Source organism: Capra hircus, chromosome 22 (assembly GCF_001704415.2).
Source record: "Capra hircus breed San Clemente chromosome 22, ASM170441v1, whole genome shotgun sequence".
NCBI classification, from domain to species: domain Eukaryota; kingdom Metazoa; phylum Chordata; class Mammalia; order Artiodactyla; family Bovidae; genus Capra; species Capra hircus.
The window spans coordinates 43,594,998-43,616,928 of record NC_030829.1 but is presented as its reverse complement, the minus strand read 5'-3'; the positions used below and the strand labels follow the sequence as shown (position 1 = coordinate 43,616,928).

Below are 21,931 nucleotides of genomic sequence, written 5' to 3'. Positions count from 1 at the left end.
CAGAAAAGGAAAGAGGGCAAACAAGATTAGTGCGAGCAAGTTTGCCCAAGCAGATACTAAACCAAACTGTGAAGTAAGGAAATTGCTCTTTATTATTAATTTATTTAATAAATTATGCTTAACACAGTGGTACACATTTCCTTTTAAAGAAAACGATTTATTTGTTTATTTGGCTACAGCAGGTCTTAGTCGTGGCACACGGGATCTTTCATTTGTGGCATGTGGGATCTAGTACCCTGACCATGGGTGGAACCTGGGCCCCCTGCATTGGGAATAGAGTCTTAGCAACAGGACCACCAGGGAAGTTCCCATTTCCTTCTTTTGATGTTATCTAATCCACATAAGGAACTTAGGAAGAAACCAAAGCATGAATGAGGCAGAGGAAAATGGACAACTTTTCAACTGCCCTTCTGCCATGAGTTTATAATTAGACAGTTACTTGTTGAAAGTAGTAGAATTTTCCAGAAAAGTGACCAATATTACAAAAGTAAATACCAAAAAGTCGTGTCAAACATAAATCATTTTTAAAATTAACTGTGGTATTGTCATTGCTATTACTCAATGGGATTGTTAGAAAGGAAGTGTCTAATACTTTATCATCTTCAACATCATTGTGTAATATAATTTTGTATAAAATATGGCTAACCAACACTTAACTTTCTGACAGTCATATTTTTTTATTGACTTGAAAATATTTATTGATGTGATAGCTCCCTTTCTTGGGTACCTATTCTCTGCCAAGCATGGTGCTAAATCCTTTACAAATGTTATCTGTGATCTAACATCAGTTCTGCAAGGCAAGGTATTATTTTTCATAACTGGCACAGCAGGAAATTGAGGCTCAGGGAAATGAAGTAACTTGCCTAGAGTCATAGAACTACTTCATGGTAGAGCCAGGATTCAAATCCAGGTCTCTCTGATTTCAAAGCACATAACTTTCTCACATCGCTTCTGGGAAAATAAACAGCTAACATTTCTTGAGTACCATGTTCTAGGCACTGTGCTAAGTGTTTTATATAAATATTAGTTTTAATCCTTATTGAAGTTGGAGAAAACACATTGTAAGCACTTATATTTTAATCTTATATTTTTAAACAAGAATTGCTATTTGCAAACTATCTGGTTGGCCAAAAATTCATTTGGGTTTTCCTGTAAGAAGGCCAGTGGAATTTTTTTTTTTTTTTTGGACAACCCAATATCTCTTTTACTCTAAAATTCTGAGTTTGGCAACTGATTCTACTTACCTTTCATTTTCTTTCCTATGTTTTGAAGCTATATCATTTAGCAACATGTTTGCAAAGGCTCTTGCTTTGTTTGTTAGGCCTGTCTTCAAATCTTCACAATCCAAACGCACCATAGGGAAATGAACCCACTGAGGCAAAAGCATTATTTCTGAAGCAAGATTGAAAAATTTTCCTATAAACTTTAAAAAAGGATTTAAAACAAAAATGGTTAGATTTTCAAATTCATCTGTGATTTGACAGTACAGTATTATGGTAAAATTATTAATTATATACTATAAGTATAAATCCATTTATTTTTGCTAAGGAATTAAATTTCTTTCCATTGTTGCACCAAATTTTCCCCCTGTCCTTTCATTAAGGAATTTACCAACTTAACAGTAAATATCCAATACAATGCCATTTCTAGCATCAAAAATATCTGGACATGTCACAGGGTGAAATTCCCCTCAGTAACTATTAAAAAGAATATGATCAAAGCCACCTATCTCTCAGTTTAAAAGCAAATCTTTATCATGTGACAATTTGTGTAGCTCACTAATAATTGGTTGGGCCATTACTAACGCCTCATTGAAAATTCTAGTTCAATCTTCAGGAAAATAAATAAAAGAAACTTTTTGGTATTGGTCAAAATAATCCAGGAGAGAAACATTGTGCCCTGTTGTTACCAAAGTTCCAAGTTATTACAATTTATACAAATTCTTAATACCTAGACACACTGGGGTAATTTTTTTTTTCTTGTTCAAATATTTTATTTGAATTTATGACAGCGACATTTAGTGGTTCTGAGATGGCTTATGGAGAAGTACCCCACCCTCCCCGAAGAAAAAACCAGTCTGTGCCATCCAACACCACACAGCTGGTTGAGGGAGTATCCCCACCTAGCATGATCAAAGGACATTCCAGGAGCCCTGGGGCAGGTCCTACCCCCCAGCACCAAGCCTCAGAGTTGGCATGCTGGGGGAAAGCTGCCAGCCACTTGGTAGACCACTAGGTTCTCTGTTTTCCCTTCCCTCCCCTTTTCAAATCCCACAGTTTCCTGTTGGGGAGAGGCTATAATTAGCCTGGTTCAGGCACCAGATCCCAGCCAGAGACATGGCTGCCGTGACAACTCTAGGAAAACTGGAAACCAATATTCTTCCAATTGGAAGGGTATGGCATAGACTTTTTCTGAGTTACGCTACATTGAAGCCAGATTTGTCAGGTCAGCTGCCAAGGGAAGAAGGTAGGGCTGGACTCCCCTTCACTCCCCAGGTCAGCCTCTCCCTGCAGCCAGACAGGGTGCTCCTGGATCCTAGGGAGGCTGAGCTGCCCCTCACCCAGTCTGTGCCTGAAAGAGTCCTGAATGTCCTGCTTCAGTGTCCTGGGAGATGGATAAGCAGGTGACGGACGGAGCAAATTAAGGAGAGAGCAGATGACTAAGGATGATGAGAAAAGGGAGGAAGACGCCAGGTTGGCTAGCTGATGTTCCCCCCTTTCAGCAATTTACAGGAGACGGACCCCAGCTTGGTCATGAAGTTGGTTTGCTTCCACTGTGCAATGCACTCGTCAGAAATTTTAAAGTCAGTCTGCAATTTCTCAAAGACTTTCTTCTTGGGCTTCAGCTCTTCGTCTGGTTGGCCCTTCTCATAGCCCTTCACAAACACTCGCTCACCAGGAGCAGAGCCTGCAGGAGGGTCTAGAGGCTCAACCTTGTGGTTTACCCCTTCTAAAGAAGCGCACAGAAGCATGCCTTGGGACTCAACTCCTCTCATCTTTTGGGGTTTCAGATTGCACAGCACCACCACCAGCCTGTCCTGCAGTTCCTCCTTGGGCACAAACTGTACCAGGCCGCTCACCACAGTCCGTGGCTCAGCTTCCCCCACATCAATCTTCTCCACATACAGGCTGTCTGCATCTGGGTGCTTGTCCACACTAATGACTTTCCCCACACAGATATCCAGCCGGGATGGGATGACCTCCTCTGGTTCTGAATTCTTGGCAGGGCCTTTGACAGCTGGCTTCTGCTTTGAGGGATCTGGGTAGGCAGCGCTGGACAGTTTCTTCAGAGCAGGGGTATTGAACTTCTCCCGGATGGGATCCAGCAACTTGTTCAGGGCAACTTCAACAGAATTCTTTAGGTCTCCAGGGTGTACAACCTCATCAGCAAAGTCCTTTTCCAGGTCCAAGTAAGCTGTGTAAGTTTTGTTTCCACCCCATTTTTCATCTCGAAGGATCACAAACTCAGACTTGAGGGGAAAGAGGACATGTCTGATGAAGGCCAGAACGCCGTTGTTCTCCACATTCCCTGGCTCACAGAAGGCCTTCTTCAGTTTTTTCTTTACATCCTCTTTCCGATCAAGCAGATCAATCTTGGACTCCTCTTCTGAAGAGCTCATTTTGCTGCCAGTTAATCCTGGAACCATAGGATTCATCAGATGGATTCGTTTTGAGTAACCAAGTGCAGGGAGGTACTTCTCCACAAAGGTGAAAATCTTTCTCTGATCAACACCTCCAAACTGGGCATCCACTTTCAAATATTCTTCATCCAAGGCCTGCAGCCCCAGGTACAGCAAGCCACTCAGCAGAGGGTGCTCCACTTGCTTTGCCACCTCAGCTCCAGCTTTCTTGGCATCATGCTGTGTGACCACGGAAGAGAGGCGGTAGACATCCAGCGTGTACTCTTTGCTGAGCTGGTAATCAGTGCCTTTGATGAACTTGAGCTTCTCCAAGGGCACCCCAATGCTCTCCAGCATTGCCTTGATCACATTCTCATAATAGCTGGTTCAAAGTTCTAGAAGTTCCCACGGAGCCTTCATGTTATCCAGGTATGCGTGCAGGTCCGCAAACAGAATTGTTACCTCACATCCTGCTTTCAGGAAGTCTGTGATCTTAGACATGGGCACAAAGTAAGCCACATGTGGCTTGCCTGTAGTTGCTGTCCCCCAGTAAACTTTAAGTTCCTGTTCCTTCAGTATCTCCTTCAGCTTCTCTTCCCTGAGAACCTCCTGCAGGTTCCGGGTGATAAGGTTTAGCTTCTCTTCAGGGCTCAGAGAATCCCCCATGGTTCTGTCGCTGCTGTCTCCAGCAGTTAGCCCGGCACCTGGACCCCTTTCTCGGTCTCTCTAATTTTTTTTATTTAAGCAAAGTAGTGTAGAAGAAAACCTGACATGTTATATTGTGACAAGCTTTATGGAAAATGAAACATACCTGTCAACTTTGGGCAACTTTGACTTGATTTCACAATCCATCTTTAATGTTGCCTCTTTACCTTCCTCCTCTTTTCCTTCCTCCTCACCTCACCTCCACCCCCCACCAAAATACTTCATATTCCTTTTATTCTTCACTAAGGAGACTTTTTCTTCATTTTCCTTGCTCTGAAGGCTACTTTATTTTTCTAGTCTCCCGTATTTAGTTGAGTGTGCTTAAAATTTTCAGTGTTTAAGGGAACTGAAGGTATTAATTGGTTCAAAGGCTACACTGAGTAGTCTTGGTTCTTGGTTAAAAATATGCCAAATAGTCAGTTGAACTGATAGCACCAGAATAAGGAGAACAGATGGCCCTTTATCCTCAAGGGCCATCATCCATTTTTTCTGGGATGTGATTAACAGATATGGAAAATAAAAGGTCTGGATCAAAAATATGACACGTTGAAAACAATGCAAATGTCTGAACAGACTTCAGTAACCTTTGCAGTAACATTAAACAGTCTAAAATACATAAAACTAGAATTCCAGAATTGAGGGAAGGAGACAAATTTTTTAAAACGAAGCAATAATGTGTGAATATTTTTCAAGGTTGATAAGAACTATACAGATCTAAGAATCTCAATCTTCTCAAGAGGAAAGAATACAAAAGAAACAACAAAAAGCACTTCACAATCAAATAGCTGAGAAGCATCAAAAAAGAGAAAATCTTAAAAGAAGTCATATTTTTTAAATTACAGAAAGAAACCCAGAGAAGACTTCCAACATGACAATGTGAGGAGTTCTGTGGACATGGTCCCCAGTGAAAGTGATGAATATTGAAGTGTGTTAGTTGCTCAGTTGCGTCCCATTCTTTGTAATCTCATGGACCGTAGCCCGCCAGGCTCCTCTGTCCATGGAATTCTCCAGGCCAGAATACTAGAAGGGGTAGCCATTCCCTTCTCCAGGGGATCTTCCTGACCCAGGGATCAAACCCAAGACTCTTGCATTGCAGGCAGATTCTTTTCTGTCTGAGTCACCAGGGAAGATCCTCTGGAGAAGGGAATGGCTACCCCTTCTAGTATTCTGGCCTGGAGAATTCCATGGACAGAGGAACCTGGCGGGCTACAGTCCATGAGATTGCAAAGAGTCGGACGCAACTGAGTGACTAACACATTATTTTAAAGACAAGGATTTAATTTAAAATCACTTAAAATGGTCACAAGAGTATACAGAAAATGAACAAACATCTATTGGTGAAACTTTATGAAAATTTAGAAGGAAAAGTGAGAATCTGTGGTATTTAAACCTGGATTACTTCCTCCCACCCTGCTGCCAGCTCAGAATGTGGAAACTCCACTCCAGACAAGTGCAGTCAAGAACAGAGGGCTCCCTCACCACTCAGGTTTCAGTTGGATGGCTTAACTAGTTTTGTTAAAGCTAGGTTCTTGGTGAATGTAGTTGGAAGGTGGGAACTCCCTTGTACCACACAAATACCACTCATGGAAGGGAGGGTCGATCTTGGTCATGGTACCACTGAAAATACTGAGACACAATCACATTTACCCTCACCGGGAAGGTGGCAGCTCCATAGCAGAAAAGAGACAAGGCTAACCTCAGATTAGTACTCTCTACCCCACTGAGTCTGGGCTTCCCAGATGGCACTAGTGGTAAAGAACCTGCCTCCAGCACAGGAGACACAGGAAATGCGAGTTCAATTCCCTGGGTTGGGAAGATCTCCTGGAGAAGGAAATGGCAACCCACTCCAGTATTCTTGCCTGAAAAATCCCATGGACAGAGGAGCCTGGCAGACTACAGTCCACAGGGTCTCAAAGAGTCAGACATGACTGAAGTGATTTAGAAAGCACACACTCCACTGAGTGTGCAACCTCTTCAGTGGGATTGTCACTGAGAGAAGCCTGTCACTATCCCCATTCCCAGCTCCAAGGCCTTGGCTCAGACATTTTGCCTGGAAGTGAAGGAAAAGCATGCCATAACACAGATACCTCCTAATCTTTTCCCAAAGGAATTGACTTCCGTTGCAACAGAACATGGAAAAATTCAAGCCTAACTGTGCCCTCAAAAACAGTGGAGGTTGTGGTAAGGAGCAACTGTGAGGAAGATTCAGTGATTCGGCGAAGATTCACGCTAAATCATACACTAGCTAGTTTGAGAGAAAGAGCCAGGGAAGGAGACTGTTGGTAGGATCCCTCCTGGGGTAGAATAACTATCGAACACTGACTCTGGCAACTGCTTTTTCAAGGGAGTCTGAATTTGATTACAGTAGAGCAACTTATACCTCTATGGAATTGTTGAAAACAATACAGCAATTAACCAGCAGTAAGTGAAGACTAACAGCCACGTATAGCCAGAGAAAGAGAGAAGAAAGACATTTGAAACCATGGCCTTTCCAGGATGACTTTCGGCATGCCCAACGCTGTGGCTCCCTGAGGAGCAGCACTTGGTACTTCGGAGGGTGTGGGGAGCAAAACAGACGTCACTAAAATAATCTGCCCAGTCTCTAAACAAATAAACAAGCTAATAAAAATAGCAAACTGGAAGGGAGACCAGTGCCTGGAGTTGCTACAGTATATTACCTAAAATGTCCAGATTCCAACAGAAAATTATGGGACATACAAAGAAACAAGAAAGCAGGACCCATACACTGGTAAAACAAAACAAAATAAAAAAACACAGTCAGGGACTTCCCTAGCATTCCAGTGGTTTAAGACCTGAGTTTCCAGGGTAGAGGCCATGAAAGATTCCCACAGGATGCTGGAAGATCCCGTGTGCCACAGCTAAGACCCAAAGCAGCCAAATAAATAAATAAAAATAAACATTTTTTTAAGTATTAATGGAATTTTTCACAGAACTAGAACACAATTATTCTAAAATTTGTACAGAAACACAAAATACCTTAGATATTGTATTCCTAACTACCTATTCTTCAGCTGCACTTGTGAACTCAGCCACTCAGTTGTGTCCAGCTCTTTCCCAACCCATGAAATGTAGCCCCACCAGGCTCCTCTGTTCATTCCTCAGCCATGCGGGGTTTATTCAACGTTCTCTGAACACCTCTAAATACTTTTGGCCCTGTCTTATGTTACATTTCCTCTCTTCTTCACCTATAAACATCTATTTCAAAGCCCAGCCCACTTTTCACTTCTTCATCAACTTGCCGATGCAAAAGTAGCCATTCCTTCTTCTGAGGTTCCATGCCACTTTGTCCCTATCTCCATTCTAGTACTAATTTCAAAATATTACAGTTGGGCTTCCCTGATAGTGTAGTTAGTAAAGAATCCTCCTGCAATTTAGGAGACCCCAGTTCGATTACTGGATCGGGGAGATCCCCTGGAGAAGGGATAGGCTACCCATTGGATAGTCCATGGGTGGCAAAGAGTCGGACATGACTAATCAGCTTTCACTTTCACAGTTGTTATTTCTATGTCTGGTTTCCATGTCCAATATAACCTCTTGAGGATAATGCTTATATATTATTTATTTTTGTATAACCAAAATATTGCTATGTGTCTGAATGTGATGAAAAGTTATTTTTGCTGAATCAATGAATGAGCTAAATGAATAAGGGAATTATTAGATGAACATATGAGTTTACTAGAATGATGTTTTGAATAAGAAATTCTATTAACTCAGACCAATGCATTTATTTTTTAGAATAAAAAATCTTAATTTTAAAAATAAATTCAAAAAAGCATTAATGAAAAACATACCTCTGTGTATTCATCAAAAGTATGATCCTGTGCCTGAAAAGTCTCTATCAGCTTAACAGCAGTCCCATCAATGAGCCAACTGTACTTTTCAACTGAAAATTAATAATCTAATTTAAATCTCAATTACACTCTTTTAAAAAGATAAAGTGCTTTTTATACAGTCATAGACTAGAGCAGCCTATTTAATTAAATAGTATTAATAGACTAATAACCTACATTAACAGGAATAGATATAATAACATAAAATAAACCTAACAAGCAAACCAGATTAAAAGTAGACTTTTAAAATAAAAATAATAGTTTATATAAAATAACTTAGAGGTACAGATAAAGCTTCCTTCGTGACTCAGACAATAAAAATCTACCTGTAATACGGGAGACCTGGGTTCAATCCTTGGGTTGGGAAGGTCCCTTGGAGAAGGGAATAACTACCTATTCCAGTATTCTTGCCTGGAGAATTCCATAGACAAAGAAGCCTGAGCCTGGTGGGCTACAGTCCATGGGGTCACAAAGAGTCATACACAACTGCGTGACTAACATTTTCAACACTACTCTGAACTAATGCTTTTAAGGGCTTCCCAGATGGTGCAGTAGTTAAGAATCTGCCTGCCAATACAGGAGATGTGGGTTCAATCCCTGGGTCAGGAAGATCCCCTGGAGTATAAAAAGGCAACCCACTTCATTTTCCTTGCCTGGAGAATTCCATGGACAGAGGAGCCTGGAGAGCTACAGTTCATGGGGCTGCAAAGAGTCAGACATGACCGAGTGACTAACACTTTCACAGATAAGCCAGTTAATAAAAGGTTTTGGTTAATAGAATGTCAAATAACAACTATTTATCCTGACCCCATAACATACTTGAAGAGATGATTAAGCTGAAATTGTTAGAAATTACCTTGCTTTTGCCCTTGATTTAACTTTCTGCTTATATCAGCATCCTTTCTCTCTATGTTTTGACTTTATGACCCTGCTCCAGTTAATATTCACCCTTTGGACTGAATAACAGAATTCAGGTTTCTTGGGTTTGATCCATGACTCTGTCAGAAGCCATGCCTATGCTCACTTCCTGCTCTCTCTGGTCTTTCATAACAGATCCAGACCACCAAATATCTGACAAAATTCTAGTAAAAATAAAATGGCATTTTTTTTAATCACAAAAAAGAGATATCATATTTGTGTCATATATACCGTATGTTGCATAATGTTTTCTTGCGCCTTCTAAGTTATGATGTATTGCCACCTTCAGTGTATCAACAGCCCACTGTAACACGTGTTCAGGAAGTTCTGTGTCAAGATTCACAGGTGTTGAAGTTCCTGATAGCCAAGAGGGTACTGTTTGGACATTCTAACAGATATAAAAATGACAATTTATGAAATAAATATCTGTACTGTTGATCTATATGTAGATCTTATATTATACTTAAATTCATTTCAGGTTTCAATGGTCCAGGAAAAAATAACTTGATGCAAAATAATGATTTAAAATATAAAACCTTAGTTGGCTTAGTTTTTTATCATTCAACAAATATCTATAAGGAATTATAATGTTGAGTGATTATATTAGAAAGCTCTAGAAAGAACACACATCACTTCGATGTTGTCCTTAAGTTCACAACTCAGTAGGGAACATGAAACACATAAAATATCCATTTGTAAATATATATATTTTCATAACTACAACATAAAAATTAATATATATATATTAATTCATAACCACAATAAAAGTTCTAAAAAGAAAAATGTCATCTCAAGCCAGGAAACTTTCTCAAAGAGAAACCACTTTTAACTTACAAAAGTTTGGAGGATGAAAAGAAAACAACAAGTTATGTACATATACATTTTATAGAGCTTATATTCAATTAAAATTTTTTTAAAAGAGCCATATGACATCACCTTTATGGCAGAAAGCAAAGAAGAACTAAAGAGCCTCTTGATGAAAGTGAAAGAGGAGAGTGAAAAAGCTGGCTTAAAACTCAATATTCAAAAAACTAAGATCATGGCAGCCAACAGAAACAGTGACAGACTTTACTGTTTTGGGCTCCAAAATCACTGCAGATGGTGAATGCAGCCATGAAATTAAAAGACACTTGCTCCTTGGAAGAAAAGCTATGACCAACTTAGACAGCATTTAAAAGAAGAGACCTTAGTTAGCTAACAAAGGTCCATCTAGTCAAAGTCATGGTTTTTCCAGTAGTCACACATTTAAGAGTTAGACTATAAAGAAAGCTGAGCACCAAAGAATTGATGCTTTTGAACTGAAGTGTTGAAGAAGACTCTTGAGAGTCCCTTGGACTGCAAGCAGATCCAGCCAGTCACTTTTAAAGGAAATCAGTCCTGAATATTCATTGGAAACACTGATGCTGAAGCTGAAGCTCCAATACTTTGGCCACCTGATGCGAAGAACTAACTCATTGGAAAAGACCCTGATGCTGGGTAAGATTGAAGGCAGGAGGAGAAGGGGATGATAAAGGATGAGATGGTTGGATGGCATCACTGACTCGATGGACCTGAGTTTGAGCAAGCTTTGGGAGTTGGTGATGGACAGGGAAGTCTGGTGTGCTGCAGTCCACCAGGTTGCAAAAAGTTGGACACGACTGACAACTGAACTGAACTGAAAGAAATCTGATGAGTAGAGTCACAGATGTAGAAAAAAAGCTTTTGGCTACTAGAGGGTAAGGGGGTGCAGGGATAAATTGAGAGGTTGGGATTGACATATACATACTAATACATATATGTATGTATATGTGTATATTTATATATAATAGATAACTAATGAGGACCTCTGTATAGCACAGGGAACTCTACTCAGTACTCTGTAATGATACACACGGAGAAAGAATCTTTAAAAAAAAAAAGTGGATATATGTATATGTATAACTGATTCATTTTGCTGTACATTTGAAACTAACGACATTGTAAATCAACTGTACTTCTATAAAAATTTTTTAAAAAAAGGAACCCAGTGCATAAGGATAAAGACTTACCTGCAGAGCTTCAGCTATTCGCTCAACCAAACCAAAGACAACATCTTCCAAATCTTGAAAAGTAGGATAAAACTCCATTTTATCATCATCAAAGGTCAATTCCATCTTAAATATGGGCAGCCTTCGTTGATCTTCTGGGTCAAAGAGTTTTACAAATCCTTCTACAGTTCTCTTTAAGAGATCTTTTAGCTGCATGATACCGTAAGTTATTACTGCTTTAGAAAGTAACAAATCTTTAACCAAAAGTTTAAATCAGTGAGCTATTGCTATAATTAATTCAGCTTACCAATCCATTTAGTCCTGAAAATTATCTTCATTCAGCACAATATGTTCTTAATACAGTTTAAAATAGAACAATATATGCAAACTTTAATTTTTCTGTAGAATATCAACATTCTTAAAATGCAACTTAGAATCTTCCACATTCTTTAGTAATTTTGTCCCTGGTACAGAAATAGTTCCAGAAGACCCAACAGCATGGTAAAGACTGAGGGGTGGAGAGGCCTAAAGCCCAGTTTGGGGGTGTCATCAGGTGACAGGCTTCCCTTGTGGCTCAGCTAGTAGAGAATCTGTCTGCAATGCAGGAGACCTGGGTTCCATCCCTGGGTTGGGAAGATACCCTGCAGAAGGGAAAAGCTACCCATTCCAGTATTCTGGCCTGGAGAATTCCATGGACTGTATAGTCCATGGGGTCACAAAGAATCAGACATGACTGAGCAACTTTCACTTTTCATTTTTACTTTCGTGAGGTGATATGTATTTGGGGCAAGTGAGAGTGATGTACTAAAGCTAGCTCCTACAATTACAAGAGCTAATTGTTAAACATTCAAGAATTCTGTGAGCCAGATACTAAACTCTTGGATGCCTGAAAATCACCATGGTAGGAATATTTATACCATGGAAATTGGCAAACACTACAAATCAGGATTTTTTCTCCTGGAGCATCAGATTTCCAGCATACCGTTACTTGAGAGTGAAGCCACTGGAACTTAGAAATGTGCACTGTAAGTTACTAAAGGATGAGTAATACTTTCTTATATATAACCAATTATTATAAATGTAAACAAAGTAGACAAACATAGATTTAAATAACCTTCACAACATTTTTCATCTCTTAACTTCTTATCATATAATCATAGTTCTCTTAAGAGGATAAAGGTAAAAACGAAATCATGTATATTCATTACAGCATTACATATCAGATTCATATATATATATGTATACACATATATATTACCTTTAAAAAGGCAAAATTTATGGAATCTTTGGAGATCTTTACAAAAAGGAAAACTTTTTATTCAAAACTATTTTTCTAGGGTTATATTTTTACAATAGTAAAAATTCAAGGAGCCAATAAAATAACTGTATAAAATTCATATCCTCTGTCATTTAAAAATGATCAATAACATTTCAAATCAAGATTTTACTAAGAACAAAATGATAATCAATTAACCTAGAATTTCATAAGTTCAAAAATGCATTCTCTAGGATAGTCCTTTTATTAATAAAGCTATAGATAATTAGCTTATAGCCTTTCAGCATGAGTCCAGTAATCACCCATAATATTGACACGTAATTCTAGAGTTACCTCTCATTTTACACTGCTTCCAGAAATGAAGTATTGTTCAGTTAAACTAGTAAAAGTCTCTCTTACTTTATTTCAAAATAATTATATAGCATTATACCTCATAAAATGCCAAATTAACTTTATTAACATTATCATTTAAAATATACAAAATCTATTTACCTGATTTGACATAAGTGTGGAAACACAGTTATAAAATGCATCCAGTTTCTCAGGTTTAATGCCTTCTAGTGCCTCCTTCTTGGTAAAGAGATTTATAACCTTTGGATACCAAGTGTTCATTATCTTCTCTTCTGCCTTTCTAACTTGTATTGATAAATCATTTCTTAGTGAGTCACAATCAATTGGGCCTTTACCTCTATTTATGAGAAAAAAAATGATTTAAAGCAAACAAACTGGTCATGATACAAAATGAGTGAAGCAAGTAAGACAAGCTAAAAATTTTTTAATGTAAAAACTCCTAAATATTTATCAGTTATAAAAATTATACAGTCAAAAATATAAAGACTCAAGCAGAAGACATTCAAATTTTAAATGTTAATTAATAAATATGGGATTTTACCTAATTCCAGTTAAGTCTAGCAAAACCGTATTGGCAAATGTTGTATAGCCAAGGTCCAGTAACATTTTCATGGTTGGATGAACAATGTGCAAATTAGCTAATATTTGGTTTCTTGTCTGCAGATAGTTAGAATGCCAAGGCTTAGAATAATCCAGGCCTCTGGAAAAGCAAAACACTGCATAAAACAGGATTCAAATGACACATTCTAAATTTTAGTAAGTAGTATTTATGGCATAGAATTAGTATCAAAGTGAGAAGACTGGGGATTGAGAAGAGAGAAATGTGGTCAGCAATGGGAAACTAAGTAGATAGGCATGTAACAAAAACACATCAAGATCTTGAGAGTTCATTATCTTCAGAGAGAATAGAGAGATCATTGGTGCGTAAGGAAGGCTGATGGGCCATGCATGAGTTCCTTAACTTCCACTGTACTCTGGCTCAGTCACCCTACATAAACAAACTTGGTCCTTAGGATTAGGGAGAAGAGATGGAGAAATCTGTCTGGCATACTCCAAAGCTTACTTACGAAAAACCAAGTTGAGTTATACATCTATAAAGGTTCTCATAAGTGTATAATCAACAACTAGGTAAGTCCAATGTAGAGGATACATTTAGGGGAGGAAAAAAAAACAGTATTACAATTCTTTTACATGTTTTGAAAACACTTTTGAGCTTCATAATTTTAGCCTTGAATGTAAGATCGATCAGTTTATTTTCAGTCTGTTATCAAAACCTAGATGCAGTACTGTTTTTTAAAAGATTTACTCACACAGGGGATTCAGGTAAAGGGCCACCTTCATCTTCAAGCCAATTAATATCAGGTCTCACCAGAACACTTCTCACTAAAAAACAAAAAAAAAACAAAAAAAAAACAGTATTTTATAGATAGATAAATACCTCTTGAAAATCTTTGCAAGACCTACTGAAATCAAAGTTTCAACTTTTGAAAATGAGTAGTATAGTTTAATATACATCAAAATTAGTGTAAGAAAAAAGTCCCTTTTTTGAAACAAAATTAAGCTTTTGGTACTGTTTTGGCCCTACTTTGAAAGTGAATTTAAATACAGTAAAGCTTTAATAAGTCCTCAACTATTTTCATCATACCTACCAAGGTCACTGGCATAATAACTTAAAAAATTAATCCAATTAAGATTTTCAAAGGTTATTTCTCTAATAAATCTCCCCAAACACACTAATACTTTCTTACAATCCTATAAGTAGCATAACTACAATCATAAAGACAAAGTAAAAAGTTAAAAAACTATTAGTTAATAGGCACATTAAAAATCACAAAAGTGCCCTTAAAAACAGTGCCCATGAATTACAAAGATTTTATTATAGGCTCAAAATTACAACTCTAAAAATACATTCATCTAAACATATAATGTTTATTATTCACATTTCTGCTTTTGATTGGGATAGGCAGGGGAACAAATAAGCTTGGTGTGTGTTAATTGCTACTTACCCAAATATCTCTTCATGCTTTTCTCAAAATCATGTGACACCTCGTTTATGAGACTTTGAACAAGTTCTTCTCGTTCCTTCCCTTCCTTCAAAGACTCAGGTACCAACATTAACATGTGATCCAGCCATTCCTGCTGAATAGGTACTATCGGACTACTCTCTACACATTGCTTCAAATAAATATAGTTGAACTGAGAATATAATAAGAAAAAATAAATATTCTAAATGGTGTACCCTTTCAATGATATATGTGCAAATGCAGCACTTTGCAATAAAAATATTATGAAAAATAACATGCTTTTGGAATAAAAATATTTTACCCCAAAGTACAACCTACAAAGAAACTATTTCATATATTTATTTATGATGAGTTCTCTCCAAACTAATGTTTTTAGTATACTCTTCACTTTTCAAGGCAAAACAAAGATCCTTTGCTAACTTAACTATTCCTTCATTTAACAAATATTCATTAATTCAACAAATATAAAGGTATTGTTCCAAATGCTCAGGATATAGTAGTAAACAAAGCCCCAATCTCTCGGAGATAATATTCTGGTACAATAGCATCATAATATAATTTCATAAATTCTCCCATAACAAAGAGTAGTCTGACAAAAATAGACATAAACAAATGGAAAGATAGTACCTGAGATTGGTAGAGATGTTTTAACATCACAAAAATTTTAATTTGTTCCCCAATTTAATGCAATACCAATAAAAGTATCTACACACATTTTTAAGGAACTGGACAAGTTGAGTCTAAAGTTCAAGCAGAAAAATAAACATGTGAGAATAGCCAAGAAATCCCTGAGAAAGAAAATTTACAAAGAAGAAGTTGTCTTAGGAGACATTAAAACATACTATAAAGTCTCCCTAATGAGAATAGTGTGATATAGGTACATGAATAGACCACTGGAAAAAAAAGAGAAAGAAAGTCCAGAAATAGATACCACACATAGGAAAATGTAGCATATAATAAATGTAGCACCCTAAACCACTGAAGCAAAGATGATTTTAATACATATTTCTGGAACAACTGGTCAGCCATTTGGAAAAAGATTAATTTAACAGATATCTTCCAACATACAGAAGAATAACTTCCACATAGGTTAAGAAATAACTGAAACAATAAAACTATACAAGGCCTAGAAAAAATTGATAAAATTCTTCTACATTTGAGTGTAGGGGAAAACTCCATAACTATGATTCAAATTCCAGGTATAGAAAAGAAAAAATAATTAACAAATTCTGACTGCATAAAATTAAAATGCTTTCATGGCAAAAACCCATCATAATAAAAGAGGTCAAAAGATAGCTGACAATCTGGGAGAAAATATCTCTCAAATAAAATGGAAAGAATGCTTAAAAATTTAGGAGATGAGTAAAACTTGAGGAGATTATGCTAAATGAAATAAGCCAATGACAAAAAATACCTTATGATTTCATTTATATGAGGTATTTAGAGTAGTCAATACGTAAAACAAAAAATAGAATGGTACTTGGCAGGGGCTGGGGGAGAGGAAATGGGGAGTGTTTAATGAGTGTAGAGTTTCAGTTTTGCAAGATGAAAATATTCTGGAGATTGGTGGCACAACAATGTGAAAATACTTAATACCACTGAACAGTATACTTTAAAATAGTTAAGATGGTAAATTTTATGTTATGTGTGTTTTATTACAATTTTTTAAAGTTTACATAAAAATTAGGGTAAAATACATAGAAAAATGAACAAGAGATATGAACCACAATTTCACAATAAAAATGTTAACAAAAATAGCTCTTAACCATATGAAAAGGTGTTTGATCTTCGTAATTAGAGAAAGCAAATTTAAACTACATTGAGATACCATTTGTCACCTTTCAGACTGACAAAAAATAAAAAATATGACCCCTATATTCTGTGGTAAGACTATGGTGAATTAAGCACTCTCACAAGCTACAAGTAGGAACACAAACTGGTACAAACCTTCTTGAGAGAAATTTTGCAGTTTCTAACTAAACTACAGATTGATCCAGAAGTCTCACTTCTAGAAATTGAAAACATACCTCCAACAGTATGAAAACACACTTACACAAGGTTATTCATAGCAACAGAATGCTAGAAATATTTGAGAGCGGCTGAATAAATAACACACTGGTGTGTTCTGTGCAGCAATAAAAATGAGTGAGGAAATCAAGTCAGTGCATCTTAAGCCTTAAACGTACACAATGTTAGGTGTCGATTACATCTCAATAAAGCTGGGAGAAAATGTAGATCTCTATAAATGTATATGGGGGGATTTCTGGGGTGTACTGTGAAGTTAAAATGCAAAAGAATATAGTATGATGCATTTTGTGTAAGATAAAAAGGAAAATAAGAACATTTATCTATTTCTTCATGAAATATTAAACACAGAAAGGATAAACCAGAAATCAACATCATCAGTTATTTTAAAGGGAGTAGGTTGCAACAGAGAGAAAGTACTGGGGGGAGGAACAGGGTAGAAGGATGAAGGATGCGTCTTTGATTATAGATTTGGATGCAGTTCTGACTTTAAAATATGCTATTGTTTCACACACTCAAAAACATGAATGAAGAAAATTAGTAAGGACGAGAGGAAAAAGCCAAAATGAAAAAGAAAGAAACAAACGAACCTAAATGGATTTCAAATTAAAAACATAGCCACATTGAAAGGAATATAGAACTAATCAAACTAATTTTTGAACATAGTATTTTGATATATGCCTTCAAGCTAAGTACATAAAACTATAGACAAATATTGAACTACAGTGAGTAGATTTCTCACACGAGTTAGCAATTTAAAAACTGTTTACCTGTGTTATAGAACTTAGTAAAATAAGTAAATATATTATGGTTCATGAAATTCATGTTTCTGAATGTGAGAAAAGGGAGTAACAAACATGCAAAGAGGGAAGGCTAGAACTCTGTGGTTTTGAATTGGAATAGGAGGCATCAGCATAAACTCAAGGCTTTCAAGATAGACAGATGACCGAGGGAAGGACGGATGGGTAGATAGGTAGATAAATAAATTCCTGGCTCTTTCTGAAGGAACCAAGAACCAACTACATCTCAGTTACATAGTTTACACTGATGCCCCAATTTCTAAATACCATTCTCTACTAAAAAAGATCCAAGAATCCTTGGAGAAATGATGATTTCAGGATTAGAACAGGAAAAGTACCATATAAGGCTGGAACATCTTATTGTGTTGATGGGATAAGCTAAAAAGAACATAAGAGGCAACTTGATGTGCTCCCAGTGGCCAAATTTGGGGCAGCTGAACATCAAAATAGATGACAATAACAACATATTAAATTCAATAGCTAAAATAAGACTCCATAGCCCACACACGCTAAGTTGCTTCAGTTGTGTCCAACTCTTTTTGACCCTTTGGACTGTAGCCCACAAGGCTCCTCTGTCCTTGAAATTCTCTGGGCAAGAATACTGGAGTGGGTAGTCATCCCCTTCTCCAGGAGATCTTCCCAACCCAGGTATTGAACCCACGTCTCTGACATCCCCTGCATTAGCAGGCAGGTTCTTTAGCATTAGCTCCACCTGGGAAACCCATAGCCCATATACTGATATATAAATGAATGAGTGAAGAAAGAAAAAAGACCATGTTCTTCCTTAATACAAAATTCCAACTAAAAAACATACAAAGAAAATTACTATCTGGCAACCACCATAGTAATCATTGTTGCAGGCAAGAATGTAACTATTATGAGAACAAGTGAATATACAAGAGAATATTTTGTACTCTTTTTACAATTTTTTACTAGTCTGAAATTATTTCAAAATTAGAAGTTTTTAAGGAATGGCCTGGTTGGACATTTTTTCATCTAATTTACAGTATTTTCAATTAGTTGCTTGCACAAAAATTTTTCTAGAGGGTTATTTTCTATGTCTATTCCACTAATATGCTGCTTGATCTTAAAAGTCTTGTGGTGGTCCCCAATCTCTTATCAGACTGACTTTGTCTAGTTGTGAACCTGATCTTCTCCTCACTCTTTCTCTTTCCTCTTTCCCTAGGTGACTTCACCTAGTCTCATCACCATAAACTGTATATGTTGATGTGTTCTAAATCTTTATCTCTAGAACTCAGTTCTTTCTGAAATACTCAGCATAGCCAAAAGACATCCCTTGATCTCCTAGTTTCTAATCAGATTAGAAAATAGATCAGAAACTCAGTTTTCTGATCTGAGTCTCAGCCATCTCAATAAACAGCACCAATTACCCCATAATATATATATAAGGAAGAATGTATATTCCAGTTGTAAGCATGACAACTGGAATATACATTCTTCCTTCAGCAAAGAGATGTCTGATTTTTCTAAGTGAAACCACGTGCTTCAAAGTTTCTTTTGGAAACTTCCTACTTTAGGTCCCCACTGTAGTCTCTTCATACTTCTGTCACAATACCTGTTGTATTTAACTGAACATAATTATTTATATTTTTTAATTCAACAAGCATTTATTGAGTATCCACTATTGCCAGGAGAAATATCAATAACCTCAGATATGCAGATGACACCACCCTTATGGCAGAAAGTGAAGAGGAACTAAAAAGCCTCTTGATGAAAGTGAAAGTGGAGAGTGAAAAAGTTGGCTTAAAGCTCAACATTCAGAAAACGAAGATCATGGCATCCGGTCCCATCACTTCATGGGAAATAGATGGGGAAACAGTGGAAACAGTGTCAGACTTTATTTTGGGGGGCTCCAAAATCACTGCAGATGGTGACTGCAGCCATGAAATTAAAAGACGCTTACTCCTTGGAAGAAAAGTTATGACCAACCTAGATAGCATATTCAAAAGCAGAGACATTACTTTGCCGACTAAGGTCCGTCTAGTCAAGGCTATCTATGGTTTTACTTTGCTGACTAAGGTCTGTCTAGTCAAGGCTATGGTTTTTCCTGTGGTCATGTATGGATGTGAGAGTTGGACTGTGAAGAAGGCTGAGCGCCGAAGAATGGATGCTTTTGAACTGTGGTGTTGGAGAAGACTCTTGAGAGTCCCTTGGACTGCAAGGAGATCCAACCAGTCCCTTCTGAAGGAGATCAGCCCTGGGATTTCTTTGGAAGGAATGATGCTAAAGCTGAAACTCCAGTACTTTGGCCACCTCATGTGAAGAGCTGACTCATTGGAAAAGACTCTGATGCTGGGAGGGATTGGGGGCAGGAGGAGAAGGGGACGACAGAGGATGAAGTGGCTGGATGGCATCATTGACTCGATGTGACATGAGTATGAGCGAACTCCGGGAGTTGACGGACAGGGAGGCCTGGCGTGCTGCGATTCATGGGGTCGCAAAGAGTAGGACACGACTGAGTGACTGAACTGAACTGAACTGAACATAGTTGTTAAAGACACAAAGATGTTCAAACAGAAGCAATTCCTAGCCTCAAAACTAGAAAATAGATCACTGTAATACATAAAAAGATCAAGGGGCTACCTAAAACAATGTGCTAAGTAAAATAACAAAAATAAGCAGTGTATTAACATAATAGGAGCAAATAAGAAGCCATCTATCCAAACCCATTGGAATAGGTTAGACTCCCTGGGGATGATAACTGAGCTGAAGTAGATACAGCCGGGTAAAAGGAAGCATGGATGGTGAGAGGATGTGCCAGGCAAAAGCAGTGTGGTGAGAAATTATATATTTCCTCAAGGATGAATAAGCCATTCCATGTTGGTGAAGCATAAGATACGATAGAGAGAGTGGCAAGAGGAGAGGCAAGAGGCTCGGTAGGAGTCACATTACAGAAAGCTTTGCATGCACGTTAAGATTTAATTCTATAGGTTACGGGAAGCCACTGATGGCTGCTAGAGTCAAGGCAAAAGATGAAGGCCCAATCTAAGGCTAGGGCAAGAAGAGGACTAATTGGAAAAATATTCGTAGCATTCAGGGACTAACTATACAGCAGGTGGGCAGTGGGAAAGGGAGAAAAAGAAATTAAGACACTGGTGCTTCAATCATGAGTGACTGGATAAATAGTGATAATTAGAATAAAGAATAAAGAGGAATAGAAGTCTTATGGAAGAAACTGATAAGTTCATTTTTTTCTGACATGTTGAATTTGAGGTATTTGTGCATCAGAATCTATGGGAGTCATCAAAATATGAAAGGTACTTGAAATAAGAAAAGAATCATCCAGGAAGATTCAAGGAAACCTAGCAAGCCGCAGTCAAACAAGGAAGAGAAACCCATGAAGATGACAGGGAAACAACATTTAAAGAAACAGAAAAATAAGTATAAAGGCATTTAAAAGAAACGAATATTCAGCAGTGTCAAAAGTCAGCTAGAATTGTCACTATTTCTTTTTTAGCCATTCTAATGGGTACGTAGTGATTAACTTGTCATAATTTTAATTTACATTTCCCAAATAGTTAATGATATTGAGCATGTGGTGTGCTTATTTGCCATCCATATATCCTCTTTGGTAAAATGTCTATCCATGTCTTTTACTCATTTTCTAACTGGATTGTTTTTATACTATTGAGTTTTGAGAGTTCTTAAATATTTTAAGTCCAAATCCTTTGTTGGATATGTGATTTGTCAAAACGTTACTGCAATATGTAGCATGTATTTTCATCTTCTTAACAGAGTCTTTCACGTAGAATAGTTTTTAATTTTGATGACATATATTGTTGTTTTAGTCACTAAGTCGCGTTTGACTCTGCAACCTCATGGATTATAGGCCGCCAGGTTCCTCTGTGCATGGAATTCTCCAGGCAAGAATACTGGAGTGGGTTGCCATTTTCTTCTCCATGATGACATATAATTTAGTGGTTTTCCCATGGTTTGTGCTATTTAAAATTGAGGTATAATTGATTTATAATATATATTAATTTCAGATGTACAACATAATGATTAAAATTTTTTATAGATTACACTCCATTTAAAGTTTTTATAAAATATTAGCAATATTCCCTGTGTTGTACAATGTATCCTTATAGCTTTTTAATATACAGTAGTTTGTACCTCTTAATCCTCTACCCCTGTCTTGCTCCTCCTCGCTTTCCTCTCCCCACTGGCAACCACAATTTCGTTCTCTATATCTGTGTGTCTGTTTCTGTTTTGTTATGTTCTTTTGTTTGTTTTTTTAGATTCCACATATAAGTGAAAGTATACAATATTTACCTTTCTCTGCTTGACTCATTTCACTTGGTGATGTAAATGGAAATTTTTCATTCTTTTACATGG

At 37.3% G+C, this 21,931-nt stretch overlaps 1 protein-coding gene and 1 pseudogene across 2 annotated transcripts in view; both read right to left on the bottom strand.

Annotated features, from left to right (window-relative positions):
* The window catches only part of DNAH12 (dynein axonemal heavy chain 12), a 171,174-nt gene that overhangs the window by 137,932 nt on the left and 11,311 nt on the right, over window positions 1-21,931 (bottom strand). The window contains exons 4-11 of the mRNA XM_018066673.1: window positions 14,733-14,922; window positions 14,037-14,109; window positions 13,268-13,426; window positions 12,868-13,063; window positions 11,121-11,309; window positions 9,325-9,481; window positions 8,137-8,228; window positions 1,245-1,423 (exon numbers count right to left, since the gene is read on the bottom strand). Of these exons, the coding sequence (XP_017922162.1) occupies window positions 1,245-1,423; window positions 8,137-8,228; window positions 9,325-9,481; window positions 11,121-11,309; window positions 12,868-13,063; window positions 13,268-13,426; window positions 14,037-14,109; window positions 14,733-14,922 (1,235 nt within the window). The remainder of the gene's footprint in view (window positions 1-1,244; window positions 1,424-8,136; window positions 8,229-9,324; window positions 9,482-11,120; window positions 11,310-12,867; window positions 13,064-13,267; window positions 13,427-14,036; window positions 14,110-14,732; window positions 14,923-21,931) is intronic.
* Window positions 1,979-4,358, bottom strand: LOC102186254 (annotated as a pseudogene). Its single transcript, XR_001297104.2, has one exon. The product of XR_001297104.2 is annotated as a tyrosine--tRNA ligase, cytoplasmic pseudogene (transcript).